Consider the following 27,593-nt stretch of genomic DNA (forward strand, 5'->3'; position numbering starts at 1 on the left):
ATTTTCTTCCCCTTTCAGTAAAGGGAAAAAGCAAGGGCATGGGGGGGGAGGGGGGGGGCACACGGAAGCAGGAAAAAATCCCTCCTGCCACGTGCTTTTTTAGCAAAAAGCTGTAAACCAGCCCAAAGTCAGAGAGCTTTCTCTAGGTGTCTCTTGCATCCCTGCATTTGAGGTGGCCCGGCTGGGGTGTGAGGGAGGCATACCCCCGGGAGGGTGCAGGAGCTGTGCAGGGGGCAGCCCCCTTCCCCCCGCCCCTTGCTGGCAGCAGCGCATCCTGACGGCTGGGCAGCCCTAGCAGTAGGTGTGTAACCCAGGGTCTTGTCCATATCATGTTCCCTTCCTTCTGGATGATTCACACTGAGGACTGCAGCGGGCCATTAAGAAATATTTCTTTAGCTGTAACAATAACCGCCTTTATTAGGGCAGACGTGAAGGCATTTTTTCCTAACTTTCCAAGGAGAGGAGAGCAGGACATCTGATGCAAACTGCAGCCACCCGCAGAACCTCCCCAGAGGTGCTCCTCAGACTTTCCAGCTGTGAGTGAGGTGTCCCCGGCACTGCGGGACAGCCAGGGAGCCCAACAAGCATCTCAACTGAGACGCTTGGCCAGGAGGAAGCATGACTAAGAGGAGGACATGAGACAAGGGGGAAGCAAGGCAGTGCCTCTCCGTTACAGAAACAGGACATGAATGTGGTCCACTGTCTGGCGAGCAAGTGGCTGTGCTTGGTGGAAGGTGAAAGGTTCCATCCGCAGTGAAAGGTTGCAACAAGCCCCTGGGGTGTACAGGTACAGTCTGGGAGCTTCCCCAAAGAGAGGCACCCTTTAGAGCTCTCTTAGGATGTAAAACAAACATTTGGGGAGCACTGAGCCTGGCAAAGCTGGATGAGATGTTTGACACCTCCACCACTAGTCCTGTCTGCAGAGCAGCATCCCCACTTGCCCAGGAAATGAGATACTAAGGAGAGATGCTGAACATAAGCAGAAAGCAAACACAGCTTACCTTTTCACCCAATGATCACCATCCCTCTGCACCTGGTCTTCTGGAAACAACAGTACCTACCTGTGTAGGGGGTTTTGTGTAACCAGCAGGCAAATGGAAGCTGCGTAAGCATTTCCCACCCTTTGAGAGCTCGGTGCTCTTCTCATAAAATTTTTATGCACTATTTAATAGATGAAGAGAATTCACAGTATTTCTCAAATCCATGACATTCAATAATAGCTAGATTTGCAATGCAAAAACAATAGATCTCTTTTCTTCTATCCCTTACAGTTTTATACAAGAAGTTCTGCTGGAGTCCTCCCAGATCCCAGCAACCTCTATTTAACAAGTGACTTTTTGAACATTTGGAGCTCTTGAAATTCAAGTCAGACAAACTTCCAACGAGACTGTGGAAAACAATTTATTTGACAAATTTTTGAAGTGGACAATTTTAGTAAAACACAGGCATAAAATAAAACTAACTCGTACAATGGGTTTTTGGATACAAAGTAAAGAGTTTGGGATGCCGATACCTGGCAGTCACTGTTGCTTTCTCAGAAGCGCATGAATTCATAGCAAGAGCACCAATGGAAGCGCTGAAATAAAATCTCACCCGGCCAAACCACATCTTCAGCGTGGTCCTGGAAACAATTGTGTAAACACCAAGGGCCTGCATCACCCACGTAGTGATAGCACCTTTGTCAGTATATCCGTAGGGTGTGAGTCAAAGACCCTGGCAGATAATGGCAGCTTTTCCCTTGACTTTGCTGGGCTGTGGATGAGGCCTTAATTCAATATATAGTACAGTTAGTGGGTTTCCCTTGGGCCCAGGTGCCTAACTCCTAGATGGTCCTATAGAAACAGTACTCCCAGAGAGCTCACTGGGAATTAGACAGCTTGGCATTTTTTTTTTTGGGGGGGGGGGGGGGGGAAATCCCACTAACTGGGCTCAGAGAGATTTTCCAGAATGGAGCTTGGACCATAACACAAGTCATCAGGTTATTCATGAGGTTCCTGGTTTCACTGTAGGACCATGAGATCAGTTAGTGAAGGAGTGCAGTTACGTAGCTTCTTCTAGGGTTTCCCCCCTCCCCAATGACTGCTGCCCATCTTTCATTTGGTCAGTGCCCAGTCTCCCTGCCCTGAATGGGAGTGTCAGAGCTGAAGGATGCTCTACCACCCACCTCCACCCCAGCCCTGGGAAGTCAGTGCCCCATCCCATGGCACTGGAGGCCAGAGATGCTTCCACCCAGCTTAGGTAATGCAGTCCAGCCCTCTCCCACCAAGCATGGGAGATATGAATCAAACCTGCCAGCCATGACAACGATCCCCTCTCAAAGCTTGCTGAAGTGTTGAATGTTTCACTTGAAGCACAGCATTGGGTTAGGACCATTGTGAGCTGGGCAAGTGCTCAGCTGATGTACGAAAGAAAGAAGCAAATGAACAAAAAAACCTGTATCTGAAAACAGCATAATCAGCCTTATGAGACCAGGTTAGTCCTTAGTGGTACAAAATTCCTCATCCTGATTCTTTCTTGGCAAAAAACAGTGGGATGAGGTTGCTATTGGTGTTCTGGCAGCTTATTGCTAGGTGTGCTTGTGTTTGCCTGCTGTGGGGAGGGAGAGGCAGGCATGGGCAGGGAGAGAAGTTTGAGGCTAACAGAGTAGAGGTGCAGATGATGAAGCAGGGGGAGAAGGAAAGGGACTATGCACAGCCAGGCTGTGGCACTATGGCTATCTGCATAGACGCAAATTCCTCAGGTTGGTCAAGAATACTGTTAATTTTTTTTTGTTTTGTTGGTTTTCATTTTTAGGCGAGACAGAAGCAGGCATGGCCATGGCAGAAACCCACCCAGACACTCAGTCAACAGCTATCTTCCTGGAGACAGTTTGGTAGAAGACACCACGCAGCAGAGAGGTATAGTCAGGCACACGGAAGAGGTGGCGCTCCCCGTAGACCACATCGTAATCTGCGCTTTTCCCCGTGACCAGGACACGGATGTTGGGCTCATTGGCTTGGCTGCCCACTGCCAGCACATAGATCTCAATGCCAGCCTGCTGAGCTTCCTGCACAGCCCTCTCAATGGCCCTTGCGGTGATCCCTTGAGAGTTGCCATCAGAAAACACCAGCACCCTCTTCTTCGCCCCACCACGGGAGGATCGCTGGTACAGCCCCGTGACGTACCGCAGAGCGGCGTTGACGTCCGTGGCATCGTTAATGAACTCCATGTTGTCAATGGCTTTGGCGATGACCGTGTAGTTGTACTGGAACTGAGCTTCCACTTTCTGCTGGTTCCTGCCACTGTACTGGACCACGGAGACACGCACGGAGTCGTCAGTAGGCTTGCCGGCCTCCAGGAACCGCTCTGCCAGCCGCTTCACGAACTTCTTGGTGGTCTCGAAGTTCTTGCTCCCCACACTGGTGGAGCTGTCCACCAGCAGTGTGATGTCTGCCAGCCCGTTGAAGGTGACTGCAAGGGGAAAGGCCCAGGGCTCCTTATGCTGTGTTTCTCCTCCTGCCTCTTCCATGGAAAGCCGGTGAAGTCACCGGCTGTCTCACAAGCTTCCTGCCTTGTCAGCCTTGGGAAATCCCCACTCTCTGGGTATTTGCTAGCTTGCTTTCCCCTACCCCAGTGCTGTCCTACACTTGTCCTTTTACCCTTTCATTCCTTCTTTTATTTGGTTTATGACAGGCTGCATTCTCAGGTACTTATCTGGCTTAGATAATCTAGTGACTCTTGTTGCTTAAATACAGTGCTGCCCTTGCATGTCTGGGGGACCACTTCATCTCCCAAGGCTGGCTTCTTTCCACGATGAGTCTGAGGATTTTATACACTTCTCACTTGGAGGTGTACCCCACTAAATTCCTCCCTGTACTAACTTTTCAATCACCTTTCTCAAATATCCCTGCCGTGGTGCTCATTTTTCCTCATGCTCTCACCACCACATAGTAATTGATCTCAGCTAAAGCCTGTGAGGGCTAAAATCTGGCACAGCTTCCTCTCTAGGTTTGAAGTCCCAGAAAAGCAACTGTCTAGGCTTTTCCCCCAGTGCTTTGGGCTGGCATGTGAGAGACCCTGCGAGTGTCCGACAAGGCTTGCTCACTTCTCCAGCCCAGGAGCCTCCCTGCTGTGAGAGGTCTCCAAGCTATGCATTCCCACAAACACAAACTCACTTCCCCCACCACAGCACCCACAACCCCTTTGTGTGGCACGAGGAGTCAATACTCACTTGGGCAGGTGTAGTCCGGACATTTCTTCTCTGTTAAGAAAATTAGAAAGAGTAACGTCACCAGCTCACCCAGGAAAACCACTTCTCCTATCGCTTCCCACGGAGCCACAGAAGGGACGAACACTCACCTCTGTCACAGCCACATTGTGCAAGGCGCTGTGCAAAGGCTATAAAATGTGCACCAGAAAGCGCAGAGGTGCGTGCTTGAAAAATGCTGTGGACACAGATGCCCTGCAGCAGGAGAGGACCTGGACCTGGCTGCAAAGTGTTCCGAGACACGAGATGTCCTTGTCCCTTATTTAACTAAACCTTGAACGCCGTTCTCTCCCCTTAAGAGCATGACTGGGGGAAGGCAAGGGAAGGCAGCCTGCATCCCTCACCCTTTGGCTGAGGCAATCCTCACTACCTTCCTTATCGCCTCCAGCCATAACCTTTCACCCACCTTGGCAGACATACGAGGTGATGTTCTGCAAGAAGGTGTCATCCAGGAGCTCGGCGTAGTTGTCCCTTTGAATGGACAGTCCTGGCCTGGTCGGTCTGCTTAAACAAGCTATGTCATTCAGGTGGTCTGGATTTGGAGGGTTCCGGAAAATGTCACCTATCCCAAGGGAAACCACCTGCAGGGAAGTTAGAGTCCATCACCAGATGCATTCATCATCTAATGCATTCATAAACTTGAACGCCTGTCACTTTGTGAGAGTGCTTCTAGTGACATGTGTCCCCCACAACGTAGCCTTGGGTAGCAAAGACATGGATACCCCCAGAAAGCCTGCACTACTCTGATGCACAGCTGCTGTCTGGCAGTTCCCTGCAGGCAGGGTGTTTCCCCTGTATTCTTACTGGGGTGACATCGCACAGAGAGTTGAGCGGGGTAGGGTCCCGCAGCGTGTCGGAGCGTCCGTCCGTGATGACGATGGCAACGCGCTTGTCAGAGGTGAATCTCCGCAGCAGGTTGTCCTTGGTGAACTGCAGGGCTTCTCCAGTGTAGGTGCCCCCAGCTATCCATTTCAGGTTCTTGACTGCCCTGCAAGCACAGAGACCAGTGAGCCTGCAAGTCCTGCCCCACGGATACTGAAGGAGCCCCTAGGACACTTATCTCTGACACGCTTGCGAGGCAGGGCAACATCCCTGCACGGGGCTTTGGGTGGAAAACTGGCAAGCTCCTTGGCCTCAGCACCACCTACAATGCCACCAACTGCTACTTTCCACTAAAGAACATTTAGCATCCTTGCATTTGCAGGAGCTGCTGGCCTGGAGATGGAGGATGGGAGGTCAGTAGGTGTCCCTGGGACAGGTCTCTGCGTGATGCACCAAGACCCCACAGACTCACTGTTTGAGCGCCCCGATGTTGTCTATGTTGGCATCCCCCATGGCCACCAGCTCCTGTGTGTTGTCATGGCTGTACTGCACAACACCCACACGGGACTCCCCAGCTTCAAACTGTTGGAAAAAACAGAAGCCAGTTAGGGTCAGATACCTCAGGGGGCCCTGGAGAAATCCTGCTGGTGGTCTGTACTGAATGCCTTCACAGCAGGCTCTGCCACCTCTTCTCTGCATTATTCCAGGCAGAAGGAGCCCCAACAGGAGTGGATGCACATGGGCACCAATTCGGTGAGCCAGTCAGTGAAACAAGACCCAAACCCAGGTTTTCCGGCTCCGTGGTCTCAACACAAGCCATTGGTGGGTAGCTAGGAATAGATGTTTTTTCAAAACTTCTGTTTTTCTTCCAACACAGTGGTTTTGCTGCCAAGCTCTAGCCTTTCTGCTTGTTACTGGCTCTTTGCCAGCCAAAGAGACCCATGCATGCCCACGCAAGTGTCCAACAGCAGGTCGTTGTGGCTTTACAGCCTGTGTGCTACAGATGTGTCTGGTTATACCTTAAGGAAAGATTGGATCCCAAACATCCCTTCCAAATCATAGAGGTAAACGAAATTTCCCATGCACAGCAGGTTACCAGGGAAGAGTTAGGAGAGCAAGCATTTGTGTCTCTCTTGAAACTGAAAGACTCACTACTGGGACAATATTGCTGTTTTGGGCTGCAAAGGTCCTTTTTAGTAGTGTGCTTAACTGGTAACCTAAACCCAAGCTTGGGGGCAGACAAAGGTGCCTGGGGGGGCTGGCCATCAGGGAGCGAGGGGAAGTTGCAACACACGTCATGTGTTATCTACTCCAGCCACCTGAAATGCTCATCAGGACAAGGAAGGGACTGAGACACTGATTGATCAGGAAAATGCTTCATGAACCATCTGCTCTGGGACATGGAGGAAGAGTTCACAGCCACAGCAGAGTCCCTTTGCCCAGAAAGAGTGAAATGTCTATATTTTGGGACAACAAACTGCTGTGTCATCTCCATCACTTTATGAATCTGGGAGGAATCAAGACCCGCCCCAGTTACACACTTGAAGCTAAGCCTTATGGAGGCTCTTTGGAGTGGAGGTATCTCCCTGTTTTTCTGCTTGCAGTGAAAAATAAGTGAGTGCACACAAGAGTATCCTGGCACTTGGTGGAAATCTCACCTTCACACGTTCATCCTTGCTCAGGCGGTCGATGACTTTAATGATGAAGTCCTTGGCAATCTGGAAGTTCTGTAGACCGATGCTCTCCGAGCTGTCCAACACGAAGAGGAGGTCGACGGGACCGCAGGTGCACTCTGCAGCAAGGCACAGGAGCGGAGAGGCTTGTGTTTTCTATCTGAGCAGCTCTCTCAGAGCAGCACATTTTGCAGGGAGGCATAGCAAAGCAAGCAGCTGATGTCTGCTGTTAGTCCCGATCAGGTGGGTGCCTGTGCCCTATCTACCCGCAAAGCACGGTGTAAAATAAAGCAGCAAAATAGCTGCATAGGAGACTTGAGAGTCAGTTTACTAATTTTTCCATTTGCATTTTGCTCAGTGCCCCTCATAAGACAAGTAGCATTTCCAAGCTGTGAGTACCCTTAAAACACCCAGTAATTATTCCAAAAGCCATTTCCTCATAAGCCTTCTCACTTCTTCCATTCACCCAGCCCAGGAGGACAGAGGTGACACTGGTGGGCTGGAGGAAGCTGACTCAGCTTGCTCCCCTCTTTCCCATGGCGGAAGGACATCATGTGCCCTTGGCTCTTCCTTCAAGATTTTGGACTGCAAACCCAACCCATCGTGACAGCATCAGAGAAAAAAATCCAGCACATTTCTCTGCAGACCAGCACAGGATTTGGAAGGAGGAAGACAGAGCTGGATCCACAGTGTGCCCTGAACTGACGTCCCTTTCAACTGCAAAAAGGGTGGAGAAAATCCGCCTGCAGTTTGCTGGCACAGGGCACCTCGACAACAGTTTTCCAGTTGTAGGACCCAGCCACAGCAGCCTCTGAATCCGCGCAGCACCCTCAGGGAGAGCTCGCTGCCCTCCTGTCTTGTTCATGCTCGGTCCTCCCTCCCGGGCTCTCACCACATCTCCATAGCAGAAGGCAAGGAGCAGGAAAAGGGAGGAGTGCAAGCAAGGAGAAGGGCTAGTAAATGTTTGCAGAGCAACTTTGCCAAGTAACACTCACCACAGCAAGCTAGAGGAGAAGGGAGAGAAAGAGAGAACGTTAAAATGCTTGACACAAGGGTTTTTCGCACACTAATGCAGACTGCAGGTTTGTGTTTCTGCAAACCCAAAGACACCTGCTCTGGACAATTCAAGCTCATGAAGGTTTCCCTCCCGTTTGAAATATCCAGATCTCTCTCCTGTTTCAGACTGTGATGCCCCGACCTGGAGCACTGCATGCAGCAGAGCTCTGTTTCTGCACACACTGATGCATTCTTATTTAAATAAAAATAAAAGCTAATCCTAGAGGGATTAAGTAAATGACCAGAGTATGGAGCTCAAACTCAGTTCCCTAAGTACCCTGCGTCCTTCCAGCACTTCATTACTGGCCGTGGGCCAGAAACCCTTTGCAGCACGTGTGTACTGCTGCTGCCCATGGCAGGACACCCCAGAACAGACCTCCCTTTCCCAAGGGGGAAAGTCAAGCCCTGCTATTTGAGAAAAAAACATTGTAAAGTGGTCCACACAAAGTTTTTACACAACTTTGCTCGTATTTTTCCTGAAGGGTAGTTGTGCGTGTACAGAGCCACAGACACAGCAAACCAGTCTGCAGCACGCACAAGTGAAACACAGTTGCACAACCTACTCCAGAGATAGAGCTTGAAGTCCCTGGGTCAAGAAAAGGGACAGCAACATGCAAAAGATTTGCCTCTTTTGGGTTGCTGTCCCAGCTGCAGGGAGGACATCCCACCTCTCCCCCAGCTCACTGACTTAATTGTGACTCGTGGAAGGGGAGCGATGCCCATGGCATCCCTCTGCGTGCTGCCTGAGGATGGCTCTGCTCGCTGGGGGCCAGAGAAAAAGCAGCTACCTCCCACTCAGCAAGGACCCGAGCAGGGCGGGAGGAGTAGTACAGGGATACTCACAGCACATCTTCATGATGATGTCCAAGATTTCACATTCCTGAAAACAGAGATAAAGAAATGTTTGAGTAACAGTGAAGGCAGCTTCCTGGCTCCTAGGTGCTGCCCACCACCCCCAAGGCTGCTTTCTGCCCTCAAAGCAGGTCTTGATCTGGAAATGAGTGATGTGCAAGTGGGGCGGACTACAGAGGGGGACTGGCTGGTGATGGACTGACATGAAGGAAATCTGGCCAGTGAGACTTGCTGGGGCAGTAATGGGGGGCAGCCACCACCCAGCTTGGGAGCACAAGGCTCCCCCAGCAGTGGCCCCCTCCCAGGAGCCATCATGCGGGGCAGGGGAGGGACAGACCAAGCAAGCAAGCAGTGCCCTGATCCTGTCCCACTCACATCTGGTCCTGGAGGCCCCACAGGTCCTGGTGGTCCCTGTCAAACAGAAGCGCGGAGAGAGCAGTTACAAGAGCAGCCAGTCCTAGCTGTGGCATAATCTGCCAATACCTTGCTAAGCAATGTGGAGTCTGGAAAAGTCTCTTGGCTTCCCAGTTGCTGGCCCCTGCGCTGGGCTTTGAGCAGGTACATCTGCTTGCTTTGCACGATGCCCTGGGGCTGCAAGGGGGTGAGGGGAAGGAGACCTACTTCCACATGTGCCATGCCCACCAAGGTGGGAAGGCAAGCTCTTGCTGCAGGCAGCAAGCACACACACCGTGTGTAACATGGCTTGGCATTGCCCCCACAGCACCCAGGGGATGGATGGATGGATGCCATTTGCTTGGAAGATGCCTCTCCTGTAGCCTCCAGGCCAATGTGAGGCAACGCAAGCAAGAGGCGACTCAATACGAACTGAAACACTTTTAGATTCAGGATGGCCACTCTGAAAGGCTACTTGCCCTTACTGAACCTGATCATATGAGAATGCTTTGCTCATGAAAAAGCACAAGTGCCTGTATTTTCTGCCCTGATTTGGGGTGAACATGATTTCAGAGACCCGTGTACCAGGCTGCTGCAGCAGCAGGTTTTCAAACTGCCTTGCTCCTGCTGCAAGCAGGGCCAAACACAGCAAGTCTGTGGCGAGTCCTGCTGTTGGGAGCGCTGTCAGCCCGGCACGCTGCGCTCATCGGTGCAAACCCTGCTAGGGTCCTTACTTACCGGGCGGCCTTCAGGTCCCCTGTGGCCCTTCGCTCCTTTGATGCCCCTGGGGCCAGGGGTTGGGTTCTGGAATGAAAACAGAAACAAAATCCACAAATCTGTGTGTGTCAGGGTGCAGCAGCTTCCCCTCCAGATGTCTGCTGAGCCCTGCTTAGCCACAAAAATGTTATCTGAGATTGCTGTACCCAACCAAACGAGTTAGGACTTGGGAGGGTTGGGATGGACACTGGGAAAATCTCCCTCCACATGACAGTGGTGCAGCACGAGTGCAACCATTGGTGCTATCTGGAAGCGTACAAAACCTTGCAGAGACGGTACACACCTCAACCTAACAGATCTGGAGGTTTGCCAGCCATAAGCTGTAGGACACAAAATGAACATCTCGAGAGAGCTCCCCTTGCCATCAGACACTGCTCAGCAGCAAAGGGCGCTTGCAGACTTACAAAGTCTGATGGGCTCTGGCCCACATGCAAGGTAGTATTAGAGACCCAGCCCAAAGCTCCTGCACTGTGTTCACAGAGAAAGATGATTCAGCTTTATACAGATTACTCACATCATTGCCAGGGTCTCCAGCTTCTCCTTCATCACCTTTAGGACCAAGGTAGCCTTTTGTTCCCTGAAAAATAGTACAGAAGAGACTCCTGCATGGACAGCTGTTGTTAGCATGGTGAAGTTGGTGCTGGCATGCAGTGACCTTGAGAGAGCTGGCTTGGGAGGGGGGTGGAGAGCAGCATAGAGGCTCCCTAGCACCAAATTGCAGTGCTATTGAGGGAGAGAGCTTCTCAGGTGGCTTTCACTGTTATAGCACCATCCAGCTCCCCCTGGGTGGCACTCCCAACCCTGGCTCCAGGGCTGCATCGGAGAGCACTCAGCCCAGGCTGCTGCCCTTGGATGTCACTACCAGTGCACCAAGGCAGGACACTTGCACCAGAAGCATCCACTGCGGGGAGAGGTGGGCAGAAGGAAAAGAGAGCTTTGGAGGAGCAGGCTGCTTCAGGGAGCCCATTTCACCATGCAGCTGATGGGGAGGCTCTAGGAGCCAAACCACCAGCCAGGGATTGCCCTTCTGTTGGGTGTATGAGGAAGCAGCAAACTTACGTTAATGCCAGGGTCACCTCTGTCTCCTGGCTGCCCCTGGGGATGAAGGAAAGGAAGCATGTTAGGTTGGACAAGCAGAAATAATGGTCTTACAGTTCCAAAGCAGCACAGAAAACTTACTGGGGCGCCTGTGAATCCAATCGTGCTGTTCCCCGGAGGGCCATCCTCCCCCTGGAAAGGAAAGGAGAAATATGTGAGATAATGAAAAGCAGACCCCTTAGATAGCACGGCAGCAGGATCCTGCCCTCCTTGGACAGTTTATCTCCACAGCAAAATGTCTGTGCAAAAAATATGCAACTGGAGGGTTGGACACTGGTGCAGACAGGTAAAAAGGCCATCTTGCTTGTGTGTGACCTGCACAGCCACTGAGAGGAGAGTGACACCGTCCCTCTCAGAGACTGGGGATATGGCCACAGGCTGGGAACAGACTGGGAAGTATCAGGTCTCTGTTGCTGGAAAGTACATGCCAAAATACGGCTCCTTGAGCCTGCAGATGTGATGCATATTCGAAAGCAGGCTGCTTGCAAATTTTCCCAGCATCTCAGCTGTGTATGAATGTAATTTCTTTTCTCCCTGAGTCGGATCATGCTGTGTGGAACTAGCCTGTTGTACAACTTTTCCACATGGCATGCAATCCCCCCAACCAAATACCACTCACCCTTTCTCCCATCAGGCCAGGGTCTCCAGGCAGCCCAGGTGCTCCAGGCAATCCCTTTGGGCCCTGGAAGGAGCAGAAGAAGCAGTCAAGCATTGCACACCCCCCTTTGAGCTGGGAAGATGATGCCTTCTGAGGCAACCAGCTATCATCACGAGCCCATCACGGGAGGTGGTTTGCTTATACAAGAGCAATGTGAAGCCCACAGCTGGGCTTGGGATTCAGCTTGCTCCTGGCCCTGGAGATCAAATCTGCTGGCAGATTCAGGTGGCTGCCCTCGGAAAGCAGCTCCCCCAGCTTCTGTGATGGGAAGCCATGTGGCTTGTGGTGTGGCTATACCCTCTCCACGAAATGGCTTCTGGGAGGTGGGGAAAAAGGCAGCCATGGCCTTAAGGACCCATGAAAAATGCCTCGATGTGTCTGCCAGGAAGATAGCACCTGAGTTTGTACCTACAACAGGTTTCCAAGATCCGAGGGATTTGGAGACAGCCCTAACGGGCAACATCTCCTGGCCTTCCCTTCATTCCCTCCTCCCAGGAGATGCGGTGATGAAGCAGAACTGACCTCATTGCCGCGGGGACCGTCGTCTCCCCTGTAGCCCTTGGGTCCTGGGGGTCCAGGCTCGCCCTAGGGAAACACAAAGAGCTCTCACAACAGGGATTTTCTCTTGGTGCTGCTCCTGCCCTGAAGGGCTGGTCCCTTCGTTCATGATGTGGCGGGTGGGGGCATCCGCCTCGTGCCTCGCACCCATCAATGAGTCACCTCGGCCAGCCTCACAAGAAAGGACCTATTGAGAGGGGTTAACACAGGTAGGAGATGCTTCAGGAGCTGTGCCTGGCTCCCCCCGTGCCCCCCTGCCTTCCCCTGCCTGCACAGGCTGCAGCTCCCCACACTTCCTCATGCCCCGCTTTCTCTGCAAAGCCCCGTCGGAGGCAGCCCTGGCCAGATCCCTGCTGAGAGCAAGCCAAAACAAGAAGCTTTCTGGGCCAAGGTGTGACACTGCAGGCGTGGGTTGAACACCATGTGCTTTCAGTGGCAGCCAGGCTGCGGGAGGGAGCAGCCTCCGAGCAGAGCCTCCAAGGCCCTAAAAGCTATCCCTCTCCTCCAAACCTCAGTCCAGTGACAGAGGACCTGGTGGGGAAGAGGATCAGGGAGGCAGGGATGATGCTTTCTAGCAGCAAAGCACAGCTGGGTTTCACAGTGGCATCTCATCGGCTGTGACAGAGGTGTCCCCGGGGCAGAGAACGGTCCTTGGTGGAGCATGTCACCCTGAAGGTGACACAGACCTCCCTCCACAGAGGCCCTCCCCACACCTCAGGGCTCGGACACGCCTGGGTCGCAGCCGGGCTGGCAGAGGCCCTTTTGTGGCTCTGGGGAGTTTCTGTCCTCAGGAGGCTGCAGTGGGTGCTGGAATGGACCAAAGCTGTCACTCTGCCACATCCCATCTGGGCAGCGGCCGCTCACTCCGTCAGCTGCAGGGCTGGCCAGGGACAAGAGAGGAAGCGGGAGGAGAGTTTTTTTCTCCGAGAGCTCCAACAGATGTCCAAGGGAGCCCCTCCACCTTCTGCTTGGTGCCAACAGCCCTTTGCGGGGTTTACTTGCCAGGAGATTGGTAACGATGGTGGGTAACAATTGGGTAATGATGCTCTTGTCCATGGGTCCAAATGCTCGAGCAAGGCATCATCTCACGTGGAGCTGGGTGTGCAACCAGTCCCCGGGCGATGGAGATGACACAGGTAGGCAGAGGGAAGGCAGAGAGCAAGCTGTGGTGGGAGAGAGTGATGGCTCGGCAATTGGCCCCTCCAGCATCACTGCTGCAGGCAGCGGGCATGCCAGTTCAAGACTCCCAGCCTCTGAAATATTTCCTGCATCAAGCCACGTGACTGCAGTCTCCTGGCAGGCGGAAGGCAGCACTCGCTCAATGGTACCTGGGCTTCAGCATTACAGCAGTGCGTGCCCAAGAGCTTCCTCCATGTTTCCAGTGCACCAGCAGCACCTCTGAGCTTTTGGGGAGCTGCCTCAGTGCGGTGGCTCAGCCTACCCCAGCTTTGAAGCCACTCTCCCACCACCCGAAAGCCGAGGAAGCTGAAATTCCTTCCAGCTGTCGTTTCTGCTTCTTTTTACATGACAGTGGCTGGGAGAAGCTGCTGCCAAACATCCATGCACGCTGCATGCACCCTTCTTCCAAGGAAAGGTGTACATCTGGGTGCAGAGGACTTAAAATTACATAGTGCAGAGCACTAAACTGCTCAAAGGCATGTGACCTTATTTCTGCACAAAAGCCCAGAAGAGAGAAAGCTGGGAAGGAGGGACAGGAACTCATGATCGTTCTCATCAGCCAAAGCTGGATCCACAGCACCCTTGGCTTGTGCTGGCTGTACGTGTCCTCACTGTAGCACACAGTTCAAATCCCTCACGGCCCTGGAGCAGTTTATGAAGATGCAGGATTTTGGGTCAGGAAATCTTTAGCAGCTCCCTGTCTGCTACTTTTCTGGGTGTGACAAGAACCACAGGAGGGATGGGCACCATGACCAGGAAGAGAGAGGGACCACCAAACCGGCCCACGAGGATCAGGGAAAGAGCATGCTGACCTTTAGCTTCTCTCGGATAGAAAGAGGATGAAAGGGAGTCACAGGTTAGCGGGAGCCCTCTCCCCTTGCCAAGAAAAATACGCTCCAAGAGCCAGAGCTTGCAGATAACCTGGCTTGAAAAACACTTGTGTTTGCCAAAGGCCTACTCTTGCCCAAGCCCAATTACGCATTTATTTTTAATTTGACCAAGCAACAGCATTCTTCCTCAGCTTATGGAAAAAACGTCCTCGCTCTGCAACTGCTTTTGAAATCTCCCTGGCGTGGTGGAGGAACTGGGGCAGTCTCTGGTCTGGGGAGGCATCGGAGCTGCTTCTGTAATGCTTCCCTCTCTGACAGGGGTTTGACTCAAGTTCAGTGCTGGGGAGGGAAAACTGGTGTCCCACAGGCTCAGTGACAGCAGGGAGACTGTTCTTTCTCCTTTCTGCACCTCCTCCCCACCAGTGAAGGCTGGCTGGAGGCAGGATCTATTCCAGCTTGGCTCCCCACCATGCTTGTATAGCTTCGGCTCCCAGGCTTGCATCAAATCCCCACCTTAATTCTGTCTTCTTCTGCACGGTCCTTCTCCTGCCTTGAACCTGGAATGAGCCTCTACCACACGGAGAGCAGCTCCAGTCCTTCCTCCTTCACCGGTGTCAGCCTGCAGCACTTGTGCATTACACACGCACATCCAAAGAGCTGCCTTCCTACCAGGGCCACCTCCCAAAACGACACCTCTCACCACGGCAGTGCCCAACAAGGTGGATGCTGCCAGACGCTCTTTGGTTGTGGCAGGAGCTCAGCTCAGCTACAGACGGTAGGATCTGGACAATCCTCCTGTGTGAATTTGGTGCTCTCCACTAGCACGAGACAGGCTCGAGGGAAGCCCGACTCCAGGCAAGCACAACCCTCGCACAAGTATGTCCTCTCCCCAGGCTGTGGCATGGTGCAGGTCTGCTGTGGGGATCACCCATGCTGGGGATAACGTGAACACAGCCGTGGCCCCTTCATGACTGTCCTGCACTCCAGATCTCCTTCAGGGCTCTTCAACACTTGGTCGACCATAAAGGAGTTCAAAAGTTGTCTCATCTTTGTCTGCATGCTGGTCTCCATGCTTCATCCCTTGTGGAAGTCCTGCTCCACCAGTGTGGGAATGTTCATCTCAATACTTCCCTGTATCTTGGGCTCCATCAAAACTCTAATGGTATGGGTAAGGAGGGGAGTTGTCCCACAGAGCCCTGTCCAAGGGTGACTCCAAAGCATGCTTGCTCTGGTGCAAAGACCCTGTTGGCCATTGCAATCAGTGCCATCACCACGGAGAATTAACCCAGCAACCCCTCCAGACCCAGAGTTTTCGACTGGGAGCTGGGTATGTCTTTGGGAAGAAAGAGCCTTTAATTGTGCAAGGGACAGAAGCCTTCCTCAGGCTGGAGGTAGCCAGCTCTGCTCTCCAGAAAGCCTGTGGGGTCTGAGATCTGTTCCTTGAGGCACACGAGGACAAGCAGACCCCAGAGCAGGAGGGCCAGACCTTGCAGCAAGCAGACTTGAGGAACGCTGGCTTTGGGACAGACTGTCACTGCAGATGCCAAGCGTGTCAGGGACACCGCTGGGGCCCCATCAGGCTATCCTCACTGACACAAGATGTCTCACTAACTCCCTTGTCCGAGGTGAGCAACGTCTGGCCCCGGGCCTGAACATATTGTGCGTTGCTGCAGCTTGCACTTGCAAGTTTCCAAATCTGTCAGACGTGTTGGCATCTGTTTCCATGGGATTGGGAAATGGCGTGGAGGTTGCTCTGTCCCCAGCCCAGCAGCCAAGTCTCCATTTTTTTAGCCCTGTTCGTATTCTGGGTTCTCCTAGAAATCCCTGCCCCTCTTCACCAGCTTTGCTATCCAGTCTGGAAGATGCTGAGAACTTGCCCCAGGATGCTGTGGCATCAGTTAAGCCCCCTTGCCCCACTCTTCCCACTGCCCCAAACACTTCCACCTGGGATCCAGAAGGTTAATCCAAACTCTTACCTGGTCGCCAGGTGGTCCGAGGGGTCCTTCCCGCCCTTGGTCACCAGGTGGTCCAGGCTCTCCCTGAAAACGCACACAGAAGGCATGAGAAACTCCAAGAGGGACAGGCATAGGGTGCAAAGGGCCCTGCGTGCAATGGGGAGCAGGGATGCAGCACTGATAGCACATGCTGGATAGAAATACAGTCATCCAAACAGGGAGGTTTGAGGCAGATTCAGGAGTTGGGTAGGAAACTATCAGAAGTGTGGGGAGAGAAAGATGGGCTAGCGTGGCCACCTTGAAGCCAAGAAGATAGCCCTAAGAGGAAGGCCTTCTGAAGGATGGGAGTGCTTGCCTCTGGGTGACATGTTTCAGCCCATTTTGTGCCAGAAAAGCAAATGCCTGGAGATATCCATCTTGCTAGGCTTCTGCAGATACACAGACCTGGCCCTGGCCCCAAAACCATGTGGTGGTTTTTCCCAGCCACGCTCTGCAACCATGGCTGCTTTTCTAAGCAGCTCCTGCCCTGGGCAGTCTGCGTGGAGAGGAGCTGCTGTCCCCATGCATGGGCAGAGACTCCAGGCTAGCAGCCTCCTTCCTCCACCCTGTCTTCCTCCAGCCTGCCATGCCTGCGGAGTTAAGGGGATTTCCAAGGGAATGAGCCAGCAGATGGGGAGGGACATCTTCACCTCTCACTGCTGATGCTCCCCTTTGCTAACATTCAGCACCCTGCCGCTGGGTTAGGGCTGTTTGCAGAGAACTGGCAGCGCAGGAGCCTGGAAAACCTGAGTCTGGGTGGTTTTGCACCGCAACAGCTCCAGCAGAAGGAAATGCCCAATGGCTGGACACAGCTCAGTTCCACTTTCACTTAACCGATGTGGAAAGGGACAGTCTTCCACCAGACCAGCAGAGCTGCGTCCCAACAGGGCAGCGTGTCTGACAGATTCCAGGCCACCTTCCCCATCTAGACCCACAGCCAGGAGCGAGCAAGCCAGGGAGGCAAAAGGAGAGCCAGGAGGCACGGCCCCCCATCCCCGCAAGTCCAAGGGCTTGCTGCAAGTTCCTGGCAATTCAGAAGAAAGCTTTCCCCTCTGAAAAGTGGAGCATTACCCCTTACAGGGCTGCACGACAGCTAAGCACAGAGCTTTGTACTTTACAGCCAAGCCACCCCTGAGATCAGCCAGCACCAAGTGCTGCAGGACAAGTATCTTTGCACGAGGTGCTTCTCTGCCTGCAGCCCTGGGACGTGGGGCCAGGCAGCCCCCAGCCCGCAGGGAAAGGAGGTGTTCAGAAACTTCCCGTGACAGTCACACCTGACTTAAAACTTTGAGGAAAGCAGTTGAAAGCTTGGCAACCTAGAGCTGCTGTTTGCAAGCTAGAAGCCTCCAGATGCCTAAGCCAAACAGTAAATATAAAACACAACTTCCAAAGGGCCCTGGGCGCCAGTGGAGACGTTGCTGGCGAGGTTACGCAGCCTCGTGCTTGGACTAAAACTTGGAAGGAAGCAGCCCATCGTCTGCTGAACAATTTAACTCCAGGACACTGGCGTGCCTTCATCTCTCGCGCACATCTGCCCTGCACACCACGTGCGGCAGCGCTGCCGCTCCCTGAGCGGTAAACAGGAAGGGGGAGGCTGCCAGCAGCCCCCTGCCAGAGCTGCCCCCTGCCCAGGGTGGACTTCCGTCCCCTGCTCCGAGCTGGTGGGTACAGGCTGTCCTTGCTGCAGGGACAGGGGAAGAGCGTTGCAGTGGCGGCCGCCCAGCAGTGCTGGGACACGGCTGGCCACCCGCCGGGATGCTGCTGCTGGATGCCCTGGCTCCCGTTGCCTCAACCCTGTGCAGCAGCACCCCTCGTCCCTCCTCAGGGTGCGCTGCACCTCTGCCGCTTGCCACATGTTTGTCCTGGCCTGCCGAGGGCTCCTGCCTGTCCCTCCCACGCTCATGCTCGGTGACTCACCCCCGGCAGGCAGGAAAAATACTTTCCTTGTGACTTCCACCCGAAAGGGGAGAGAAGGGTGTTCCCCCTCCCATCCACACCCATGCATGCTGCCCTGCCGCTAATGGCACCTGTGCCGTCCTTCCTGAGCCACCGGTACCCCACACAGCCCCCAAGCACCTGGAGGAGGACACCTTGCCTCTTTGCTCTCCATCAACTGGTTTTGCAGCCGTGAGGCAGGGGCTGACAGTTCTCTGCCTGCTCTTGGCTTGCTGGGCACACTCTCCTCTGGGTTTTGGCTGTTTGGTGATTAGCTGCCAGCATAAAGGGGCGATTGCTGGGGGACTACAGCAGGTTCCCCCGGGCTGTCAGGTAAAGGCACTGAGCTTGCCTGCTGGCCATAGGCTGATGGATTTAGCCGCTGGGCACCTATTTTCAGCCCCTGGCTGCCAAGCGTGACGCCATTTGCAAGCAGACACTGAAAGCCGCCCCGTGGACGCAGTTACCAGCTCTCCTCTTGGCCCGCGGTCGCCTGGCGAGCCCGGGGGGCCTCTTTCTCCATTGCTGCCCTGCAAGAAGATGGTGGGAAGACAAAATCAGGACCTGCTCCCAGCAGGAGCAAAGCTCTCCCTCATTGCCCACCTCTGACCGGGCTCATGCCCAGCCCTTCTCCTCCTCCTCCTCCACAGGGTACCAGCCCCTGCCTGTGCCCTGCCGGTGCAGTGCCCAGCGGCAGTGCCCTCACTTACTCGTTCTCCAGGAGGACCATCCACGCCTGGAGCACCCTGCAGAGAAAAAACAGAGGTTGTCAGGCGGTGGGGATGGCCGGCAAGCATGCACGGGGAGCATCGCGGGCATAGGCAGAGGACTTACCTCATCGCCCGTCTCTCCTGGTGGTCCAGGCTCACCCTGGTTTCCAGGCGCGCCCTGCGTGAGCAAGCCACAGGGGTGCAAACGAGACAAGTCAGCAGGTTTTGGAGCAAAGCCCTGCGCGCTTGCAGAGCCTTGGACAAGCTCTGCTTCAAAGCCAAGGCTGGAGCAGGGGACCTCTCCCTCCCACAGAGGGCAGAGGATGCTCACGCACAGGTATTTCACCCACCTTCTCTCCAGGGCTGCCGGGAATGCCCTGCCGGCCAGGTTTTCCGTCATCCCCAGGCTCCCCCTTCACAAGGACACAAGGCATCATCAAGACTGCATCCAGTGCCCAGCAGTGGATTTCAGCTCCCACGGCTCAGAAGCTGTCAGGAGCCCCAGTGCACCCCAAGCCCTTTTCTGGGCTGTGCTCTCTCCCCAAGAAGCTCCCCATCCCCAGCAGATCCGCCCCCCCCTCCACCTGCCCAGTGCGAGCCACCTTTTCACTGCAGCCCCCCAATATCTCAGGGATGCTCGTGCCAGGCTTGTGGGCACCTGCTAACCTTGGGCATGCTGGAAGTCACACCAGCCAGATCTTACTGTGGGTGATGGGCAGAGTCCTCTAGCGTAGGCTTGCCCTCAAGCAGTGCAAGGAGGCCAGAGATGGGTCAATAGCCACATCTCCCTCTTGCAGGAGAGGGGTCCCAGCACCTCTCCTTCCATGTGGGTCTGGGCAGAGTGGCTCACCTTTCCTCCCTTGGGTCCATAAGCACCGGGATCTCCCTTCGGTCCAGGTGGGCCTTGAGTTCCCTGTTGAAAAAGGCAGCATCACTGAAAACCAAGCCAGTATCGCTATCTGCGGGAAATTGAGGATGGACCAAGCATCCTGGCATCCTGGCCCAGAGCTCCCCAGTGGGACGGACAGGAGGGACATGTACTCAGGAGTGACACAGGGATGGCATGGTACGCTCACAGCATGGAGCCATGAAAGCAACGCTGTGGCCAGGTTGCTGAAACACTGCAAAACTGAGTGTGCTTCTGCAGCTCAGAGGAAAATGGCAGAAAAAGTGGTTGTTGGGCTGCTGTGGCTGGACCACAGTGATACTGGTGCCACCACGGATGTGTCATCCCAGGAGCACAGAAACAAACAAGGAAACTGGAGAAATGCAATGTCAGAATAATGTTTTCCAGACCCCTCCAAAATCTCCAACATTTTCTGGGTGGCTGGTCACAGCAGGCTAAAACTGGTTAATCCTGGCCTTACCTATCTGGCATTGAGCTCTTCTTTGCCAAGTTGCCTGTGCTGAAGAGCCTCCAGCCCCAGTGTACAGCTTCCCAGGCAGCCCCATCCAATGGGGACAGCATCCAGGCAAGGACAAGACAGACTGCCCCAGGGACACCCCCAAGGTGCCGTGTCTGGGATGAGCATTGCATGTCTAGAGGCATATTTCCAAGTGTGGCAACTCCCTCTCACAGCTCCCCATCTTGGGGGCCTCGCTGTTTCCACGCGCCATCACGGCAGACCTGCTGCGCTGGTTTATTCACATGCAAGGGGCACCCACAGGGTACGTACGTCGAATCCTGGTGAGCCTTTGCAGCCAGGTAAGCCAGGGTATCCAGCTTCACCCTGTCAGACAGAAAAAGCAGGGGTCTCCATGAGCAGCACCCATGGGAAGACCCCATCCATCATCCCAGAGCCCTGCAAGGGACATCCCAGCCCTGTCCCTGGCTGGCAGGAGGACAGCCCTGCAGGGAGGGAGCCCCACTGCTCCACATCGGACACTGGCTTCGTTCCCAGACAACAATGGTTTTGGAGGGGCAAAAGCCCCTCAGGCTAAGCAAAGCGCCTTGGAGTGGAGATTTACCTTCATGCCATCGATGCCATCGATTCCACGCCTGCCCTTCTCACCCTGAAACAGAGAATAGGGACCATGAGGAAGTGATTTCCAAAGACCCTTCTCCCCCCAGGCATCAACCAGAAAGAATAAATGGTGCAAAAGCAGAGGCTGACCTTGGCTCCTTTGGCTCCTCTCGAGCCCTGCAAAGGGAAGGAGAGAGATGTTAGGCCCCTGTGCAGAGCAGATCCATCCCCCCACTGCACTGTGGTCCCCACGCCAGCTTGGTCCGAGGGTGCAGGCATTCACCGTGCCCCTGCACACCGCCGGTCTCTCCCATTCTGCCTAGCTGTGCCCACTGCACAGTGCTTGTCTGATCCCCAAGGCTGTGTCAGCTGCAAACTAGCTGATCCCGTCGGATCCCCGCTCCTGGCACGGGCAGTGCCGGCAGGAGGGATGGATGTGCGGGCATGTACCAGACCCCAACACCATGCAGCTCCAGGGGCAGCCAGGGGTAACCAAGCAGGGGGACACAGATCTCCCCCCAACATCCTTGCTGTCCTCACCTTTTCTCCTCGACTTCCTTTGTCACCCTAAAGATGAAAGGAGAGAGGAAAACGGGAGAATGAAAACACTTGCAGCACAAAGCCTTGTGGCCCGTCTAGGAACCATGCCCGTGACCCTGCAGCCCCATGTACCTTCATTCCTTGGTAGCCAACAGGTCCCATGTCCCCTGGCCTGCCCTAAAGGACAGAAACAAGGTGTTACAGAGGCAGATACTGTCACCACCATTGCCATGGAGCAGTTTCCCCCCAGGATCTCGACATGGGGCTAAGGCCCCAGCTGCCATACCCTCCCACAGGAGGCTCTCCCATAACTGCACTCCTTGTTTGCCCGATCTGGGAGCACAGGATCATTGTGGAGGGCAGAGGGCACCTGCCTTCACCATCTCCAGCCCTTCCTGGGGGTGGGGGAAACTGGGCACTTGGGGACACATCATCTGGGATGAAACGGAAGGGCAGAAAACCCTTGGGAAGGAAAAATGCATGGCATGGGGTTTCCAAATTGGGAATGCGCAAGATGAGTAACTGCACACTCACGTGTGTGGGAGAAACGCACCTCCCAAAAATAAGTGTACCTAGTAGAAAAAAGGGAGGAGGAGGGAAATAGTTTCCTCATGCTATTAGCTTATTATTTACCACAGGTTTCCCTGTAACACTACTGTGCTTGTCGTGTCAGAGGACGTGGGAGGGAGCCCAGAGTCCACCCCTGGGCTGGCATACATGAGTCAGAGACGTGTCCTCCAGGAGGAAAGGCTATTTTGGGTGAGGAACAAGGAAGCCTTGTGGCGACAGAGGAGGGGGGCCACCCCGCTGCCCACCAAGAGCCACTGCTCAGCAGGGTGGCTGCGGAGGGGGACAGCTGGCCCTGACCCCCCACTGACTACCCCATGGAAACAGGGTGACACAGGAGCAAGCGCTGATGAGGATGCGCCCAAGAGGTCTGGCCAGAAGTGGCCAAAAAATAGCCCCTGTGCAGAGTGGCCAGGGATGGTCCTTTACTTACTGGGTCTCCAGCCTCTCCTTTCTCGCCGGGAAGACCTGGCTTGCCTCTTTCTCCCTGCAACACAGGACAGAAATAAAGTTAGCTCATCATCCCCAGGAATAGAACGACAACCTGTTGAAAGGAGAGCAGGGAAGATGGTAGCAGCAATGCTCCATGGATGCGGGGAGCAGATGACGCTAGCCACATGGGAGCATGGTGTGGGTCCTCATCCACTTCTCCATGGGGCAGTGGCGGGGTGCCGAGGACCTGTGCCCCACTGGCCTCTGAGCATCCCCAGTGAGCCTGTCCCACTGCCCCCGTCCTGCAGCATGGCCGCAACCAGTCCCTCACCTCATTGCCTGGGTCGCCAGGAGGTCCAGGGGGCCCTCGGGGAGGCTGCGGAGAGACGTATGGGTTAGACCAGCCACCAAGGCACATGCTGGGGCCATGGGGACGTGAGGGAAGGGGACAGAGGGGTCTCAAAAGCTCGACTCACCTGGCACTCGAAGGAGCAGCACTGCCCAGAGAGAAGGAGAAAACAGCGTTAGAAGCAGCCAGGGCCAGGCTGCACCCTGCTTGAGGGGAGCTCCCCAGGCTGGCAGGGGCCAGGCAGGGGCTGCCTGCAGGGCAGGGCTGTGCCACTGAGCCCCCACTTGGCTGTGGGTGACCCACAGGGGACAGGCTCAGGCACAGGATCGGGGCGGGGGAGCGGGGCACCGGGGGACACTCACCGATTGCTCCGTGTTAACCTTCTGCAAGACAAGAAAGCAAAGAGAGAGGGTTTGAGAGGGACGGGTGAGGCCAGGGAGGGGGCGGGCTGGGGAGGGGGCAGGCGGCGCTCACAATCATGTCGATGATGGTGTTGATGGTTTCCTCCACGTCGAGCTCCCGGGTTGGCTTCAGGCTGGTGGCGGTGAAGTTGCGGCGGTAGGCATGGTCTGTGGCGATGATGTTGAGCCGCTGGTCCTAGGGTTGGGAGGTGGGAGAGGGCAGAGTGAGACCTGCGAGCACCCACGCAGGACCCACCCCCAAAGACCACCCTGGGATCCTGCATCCTCCCTCTAGGGAGGGGCTCTGAGGGGCACTCAGGGCCTCTTTCACCGTGATAGGGGTCCCATGGTCCCACTCAGGACCACTGCAGGGAGAATCCCTGCTGCGTGGTCCCTACCAGGTGGTTGGGGGAGATGGCAACGGAGAACACTTTGATCCCCAAATGTTTGGCTTCATTGGCAGCATCGTCCAGGCCTCCACAGGGCTCCTTGTACCCTTCCAAGGGGTGTCCATCAGTCACCACAATCAGGTATTTATTCTCCTTGTGATGGGAGCCACTGCAAGGGTTTAAACACAAGATTTAACATTGCAAGGATGTAACAGATTTAGCTGGAGAGGAGTGGCTTGGGCATCTCTGGACACTCACCCCAGGCAGTGCCCCAGCCCATGGTCAGGGTATGCCAGCCTCATCCCAGCAAAGCCAGAGCACTAGCAACCTGCCACCCCCGTGCCCATTTCGTGCCTAGGTGACCACCTCTCCCACGCTGGGGACGGCTCTGCACAATGCACAGGGACGTCCTAACCCAGAAGCTCCCAACCTCCATCCACCACGGCCATACCAGCAGCGTCACCCCCTCCACCCACCCAGGCCCCACTGCCTTACCTGATGAGCAGCTCCTCAATGCCTCGCTTTATGGCACAGTCTGTGTAAGTGCCCTTCCCAATGTAGTTCACGGCTGAGACGCGGTTCTTCAGCTCGTTCTGGCCGCTGGGCATCGAGGTGAGGCTCTTGATGAGCACGACCTCGTCGCTGTAGTGCAGTGCCCCAGCGTTCCACACCAGGTTGCGGTCACAGCGGTAGTACCTGCATGGACACAACAGGACACGTGCTTTCAGCACCTTCATCCACGCCCTGCCACCACCTCCACTTCACTTGCGCCGGCCTGCCATGCAAAATGCAAATCCTCTGCCAAACATTGCAGGGCTTTGCTAGGGCTCCCTGCTGTCCTGCAAGGGATGTGCTTCACGTGCAAAGCCCAGCTATGGGAGCAGGGCAGTTTGTTCAGCAGGTGGAAGGGCAAAGGAGTGCAGCTGGTGGGTGCCCACAGGGGTCAGACAGTTTGGCAGAGAGGCTCCCCGAAGATGTACCAGGCTGCAGTGGCTGGATCTGAGCAGGAGACGCTGAGCCAGGCAGCCAAGTGTGTGTGTGCAAGACAGGTAACTGTCGAAACACCCTCCCAGGACTGCAGTGAGTTTTCCACTGTAGGATGCGTTAAAATCAAAGAGGGATACCTTCCTCTGAAGGATGCTCTGACTCAGAGAGGGATGAGTGTGTGTTCAAGCCCCATCCTGCACCTGTGACTCCCTGGGACAGAGGCATCATGATTCTTCGTGCTTTGGCCAGTGCCCCAGAAAGGGTCTTTTCAGGATGCTGGGGCCAATCCCAAAGGAATGGGGTTGCACAGCTCCCTCACTTCCCCAAGCTCATCTTCTCTCTGCCCAGCAGGACCTTTCCCAAAGCCACCTGAGCATTGCTTACTGCTCTCCCCTCCACCCCACCGCTGCCAGCTACCTTGCCATCATCTGTGCCAGCCGTGCTGCGCATGCTGTGCGTGCCTGGCAGCATGGCGTGCACAGTGGTGGCTTGCAGGGAGCAGGTAGAGAGTGGCAGGGTGGGGAGAGGGGTGTTTGGGATGGGCTCAGAAGGTCGATCCATCTGTCTGTATGCAGCAGGGGCTCTGGACAAAGCCCAGCGCCTTGCTTAGGAGAGACTCATGCTGCATTGATGGAGGCCTGGCAGGTTGCTCCCAAGCACAAGGCTCCTGGTCACTCAATACCTTGTAAGGTAGCTCTCCTGCCTGGGCAACAGGTAGGTGAGCTGCTAACCCCCTCCCACCTGTCTTGAGATGGGAAACTTGCCCCTCCAGCTCGTGGAGCACTGGGACATCCCCATGGTGCTCCTCTGGGCACCAGCACACATATCCCACTGCCCCAAGGCCCAGGACCCATGTGCCTCCAGGACTTGTGGTGCTCCCGTGCATCCCTGGATCTCCTGCCAGCAGGTGAGCCATGGCCTTTGCCTCCAGCTCTTCCCATCATCACCCTCCTCTGAGATCTGGCAGCTTTGGTGCCCCTGGGTGCCCTCACCCTTGGAAAGCTGGGGTCAGACCTCGGTTGGTGGTGGCAAGTGTGGGTGAGGAGGAGGCAGATAAAGGGCTGGGCAATGGGGTCGATAAAGGGCACTCCACAGAGGCCACTAAAGCTGGGCTGAATGCTGCAGGGTATCCTGGGGGATGCCAGCTGCAGGGGAGGGTTTGCTCTGCGGGATGCCCACGAGTGCTGGGTCTAACATCAGAGGTGCCCTGCTACCACCCAAGCACCCAGGTTGTCCTGGGCCTGAGCAACCAGTGGGATGGGGATCAGTATTGCTTTGGCCCTACAGGATAGCCAAGCGGCCACCTGGGCCAGCCAGAGGCAGTGGGGCTGGGGTGCCATGTCTGCTGCTCCAGGAAGCCCTTGCTTTCCCGAGGGCGGGTGCAGGCAGCCCTGCTGAAGGCACGCTGCCGCCCTTGGCACAGACAGAGCAGAAATGGGGCGACCGCAGACCAGAAGAGGGAGGAGACGATCCCACCCCCCCTCCCCGGCATCCCTGCTTTCTTCCGCTCCCTCCTCAGACGGGTGCACAGGGTGGTCTCAGCATCCCACCCAGCACCAGGCTCCATCCCTAAAGCAGCCTGGACAAAACCCTGGGAGATGTACCTGTTTGTCAGCTTATCAATGAACCGGTTGGTGAAATCTTTCACTTGGGCAACCAGGTCCCCAAAGGGCTTCACCCTCAGGGCGACACTCTCTGAGGTGTCCAGGACAAAGAACAGGTCCACGGGGCAGTCTGGGAAGAAGCAGAGAAGCAGGAGTCGGCCGGCGGCCCCGCTGCATTGCCTCCCCAGCCCAGGCTCTCCATGCTGCCGGCACACACGACCGCAGCCCAGCTCCCCTCCTAGCAGGCTCCTAGGATCTGCGCTAAGGGGACTGCTTTCACATCCTAACCCCACGCGAGACACACAAGCACACGCACGGGTGAGGTTGCTCATTTCTGGTTTGGCATCAAGGGTAAGCTGGATCAAGCACATATTCAGAAAACATCATTTTGTGGCATTTAACAGCTTCCTATAATTTTTTTTCCACTTACATGAAAAGGCTATCTTTGCAAGACCAATACTATATAAAATAACGTGCAGCTGCACCAACCACTTAAAAAAATAAAACCAAGACATGATAGCAATTAACTCAATGAAAAATTAATTCTTTTCTGACACACCCTGGCATAAATATCATGGCAGAGGAGAGCAAAGGCACCGTAACAGCCAGTGCCAAAACCAAAATCTTTCAGAAAGCTAAACTGGTATCAGCTGTTATCCCCCTCACTGCATTCCAGTGCTACTGGTAACACCTGACAAGACAGAGCCAAAGAGAAAGAGGCAAAAAAAGCATTAAAAATGGGTATGTCTTGCAGATCCTCTCTAATCCTACATCGCTCTCCTCGGCAAACACAACTCTTCCACCAAACGTCCCGACAAAGCTGCGGCCGTGTGTGGCAGCGGAGGGGTCCGCCCAGGAGGGAAACAGCAGCCGGATTTCTCTGCTGATCCTGGGGAGGAAAAACACCCTGGGAAGCAGCCCGGGCTTACCTTCTGCTTTTGCAACCTGGGTGGAGATTTCTGGGCGCTGAGCACGCGAGCCCCCCCCCAGGAAGCCGGCCAGGAGCAGCAAAGTGAATAGAAAGTCTCGCAGCCTCATTTTGCTTGGTTCAGATTACCATCGAGCTGGATCGAAGAAAAAGAGCAGGGAAGGAGAACCCGGCAGCCGAGAGAGGCCGCGGTCTGGAGGCAGGAGTCACTGAAGATTTTTTTTTACCGCTTTCCCCTTGGTTTCTGTGGGAGGAAGAGCAGGCAGGAGGGTAAGGGTGAGGAGGAGACTTCTCCAGCCCGAGGACGGAGGGAGGGATCAGGGGCTGTCAGCTGTGAGTCAGAAACGAATGAGGCATTTCTCCTTACCCTTTTTCTGGATGTCACTGTACCCGCGATGGCACCCTGGCCACCGGTGCCTGGGATCTCCGCAAGCCTCGCACGAGCCCTGGCACAGTCAGTGCCCAGCATCAGCATCTCCCTTGGGGGTCAGCCTGCTCTGTGGGGCAGGGGGGCTCGGGGCACCTGCCAGACTGCTCCCTCCCAGCTCCTGGGCCAAGAAACCGGGGACAGGGGCACAGGCATTCCCATCACATCCCCACCTGCGTGAGAGCTGTGCTGTCCTGCTAACCAGGGCAGTCCCCACCACAGGG

General features: G+C 55.1%; 1 protein-coding gene across 1 annotated transcript; it reads right to left on the reverse strand.

The window, feature by feature from the left end:
• Window positions 1-1,385: 1,385 nt before the first annotated feature.
• Window positions 1,386-27,192, reverse strand: COL6A1 (collagen type VI alpha 1 chain). Its single transcript, XM_075512101.1, has 35 exons — window positions 26,944-27,192; window positions 26,015-26,144; window positions 23,919-24,119; window positions 23,433-23,592; window positions 23,108-23,230; window positions 22,996-23,016; window positions 22,761-22,781; window positions 22,616-22,660; window positions 22,286-22,339; window positions 21,418-21,462; window positions 21,286-21,312; window positions 20,896-20,922; window positions 20,750-20,794; window positions 20,458-20,511; window positions 19,632-19,694; window positions 19,132-19,194; window positions 18,906-18,959; window positions 18,782-18,817; window positions 18,539-18,601; window positions 16,119-16,181; window positions 12,098-12,160; window positions 11,537-11,599; window positions 10,999-11,049; window positions 10,879-10,914; window positions 10,334-10,396; window positions 9,781-9,846; window positions 9,025-9,060; window positions 8,641-8,677; window positions 7,737-7,745; window positions 6,727-6,860; window positions 5,541-5,650; window positions 5,051-5,234; window positions 4,653-4,827; window positions 4,211-4,240; window positions 1,386-3,450 (listed from the first exon to the last, which is right to left on the reverse strand). The coding sequence occupies exons 1-35, from the start codon at window positions 27,050-27,052 to the stop codon at window positions 2,840-2,842; spliced, it is 3,072 nt and encodes a 1,023-aa protein (XP_075368216.1). The 5' UTR covers window positions 27,053-27,192; the 3' UTR covers window positions 1,386-2,839.
• Window positions 27,193-27,593: the final 401 nt, after the last annotated feature.

This window comes from Mycteria americana, chromosome 9 (genome assembly GCF_035582795.1).
Source record: "Mycteria americana isolate JAX WOST 10 ecotype Jacksonville Zoo and Gardens chromosome 9, USCA_MyAme_1.0, whole genome shotgun sequence".
Classification (NCBI taxonomy): Eukaryota; Metazoa; Chordata; class Aves; order Ciconiiformes; family Ciconiidae; genus Mycteria; species Mycteria americana.

What these genes read in the sequence shown, in the direction of transcription:
- COL6A1 (XM_075512101.1), bottom strand. Translation starts at nt 27,052, where the DNA reads ATGAGGCTGCGAGACTTTCTATTCACTTTGCTGCTCCTGGCCGGCTTC. An exon ending in CCAGGTTGCAAAAGCAGAAG is followed by an intron (nt 26,145 to 26,943) that starts GTAAGCCCGGGC and finishes GCTTCTTCCCAG; the next exon opens with ACTGCCCCGTGGACCTGTTC. An exon ending in ATTGAGGAGCTGCTCATCAG is followed by an intron (nt 23,593 to 23,918) that starts GTAAGGCAGTGG and finishes AAACCCTTGCAG; the next exon opens with TGGCTCCCATCACAAGGAGA.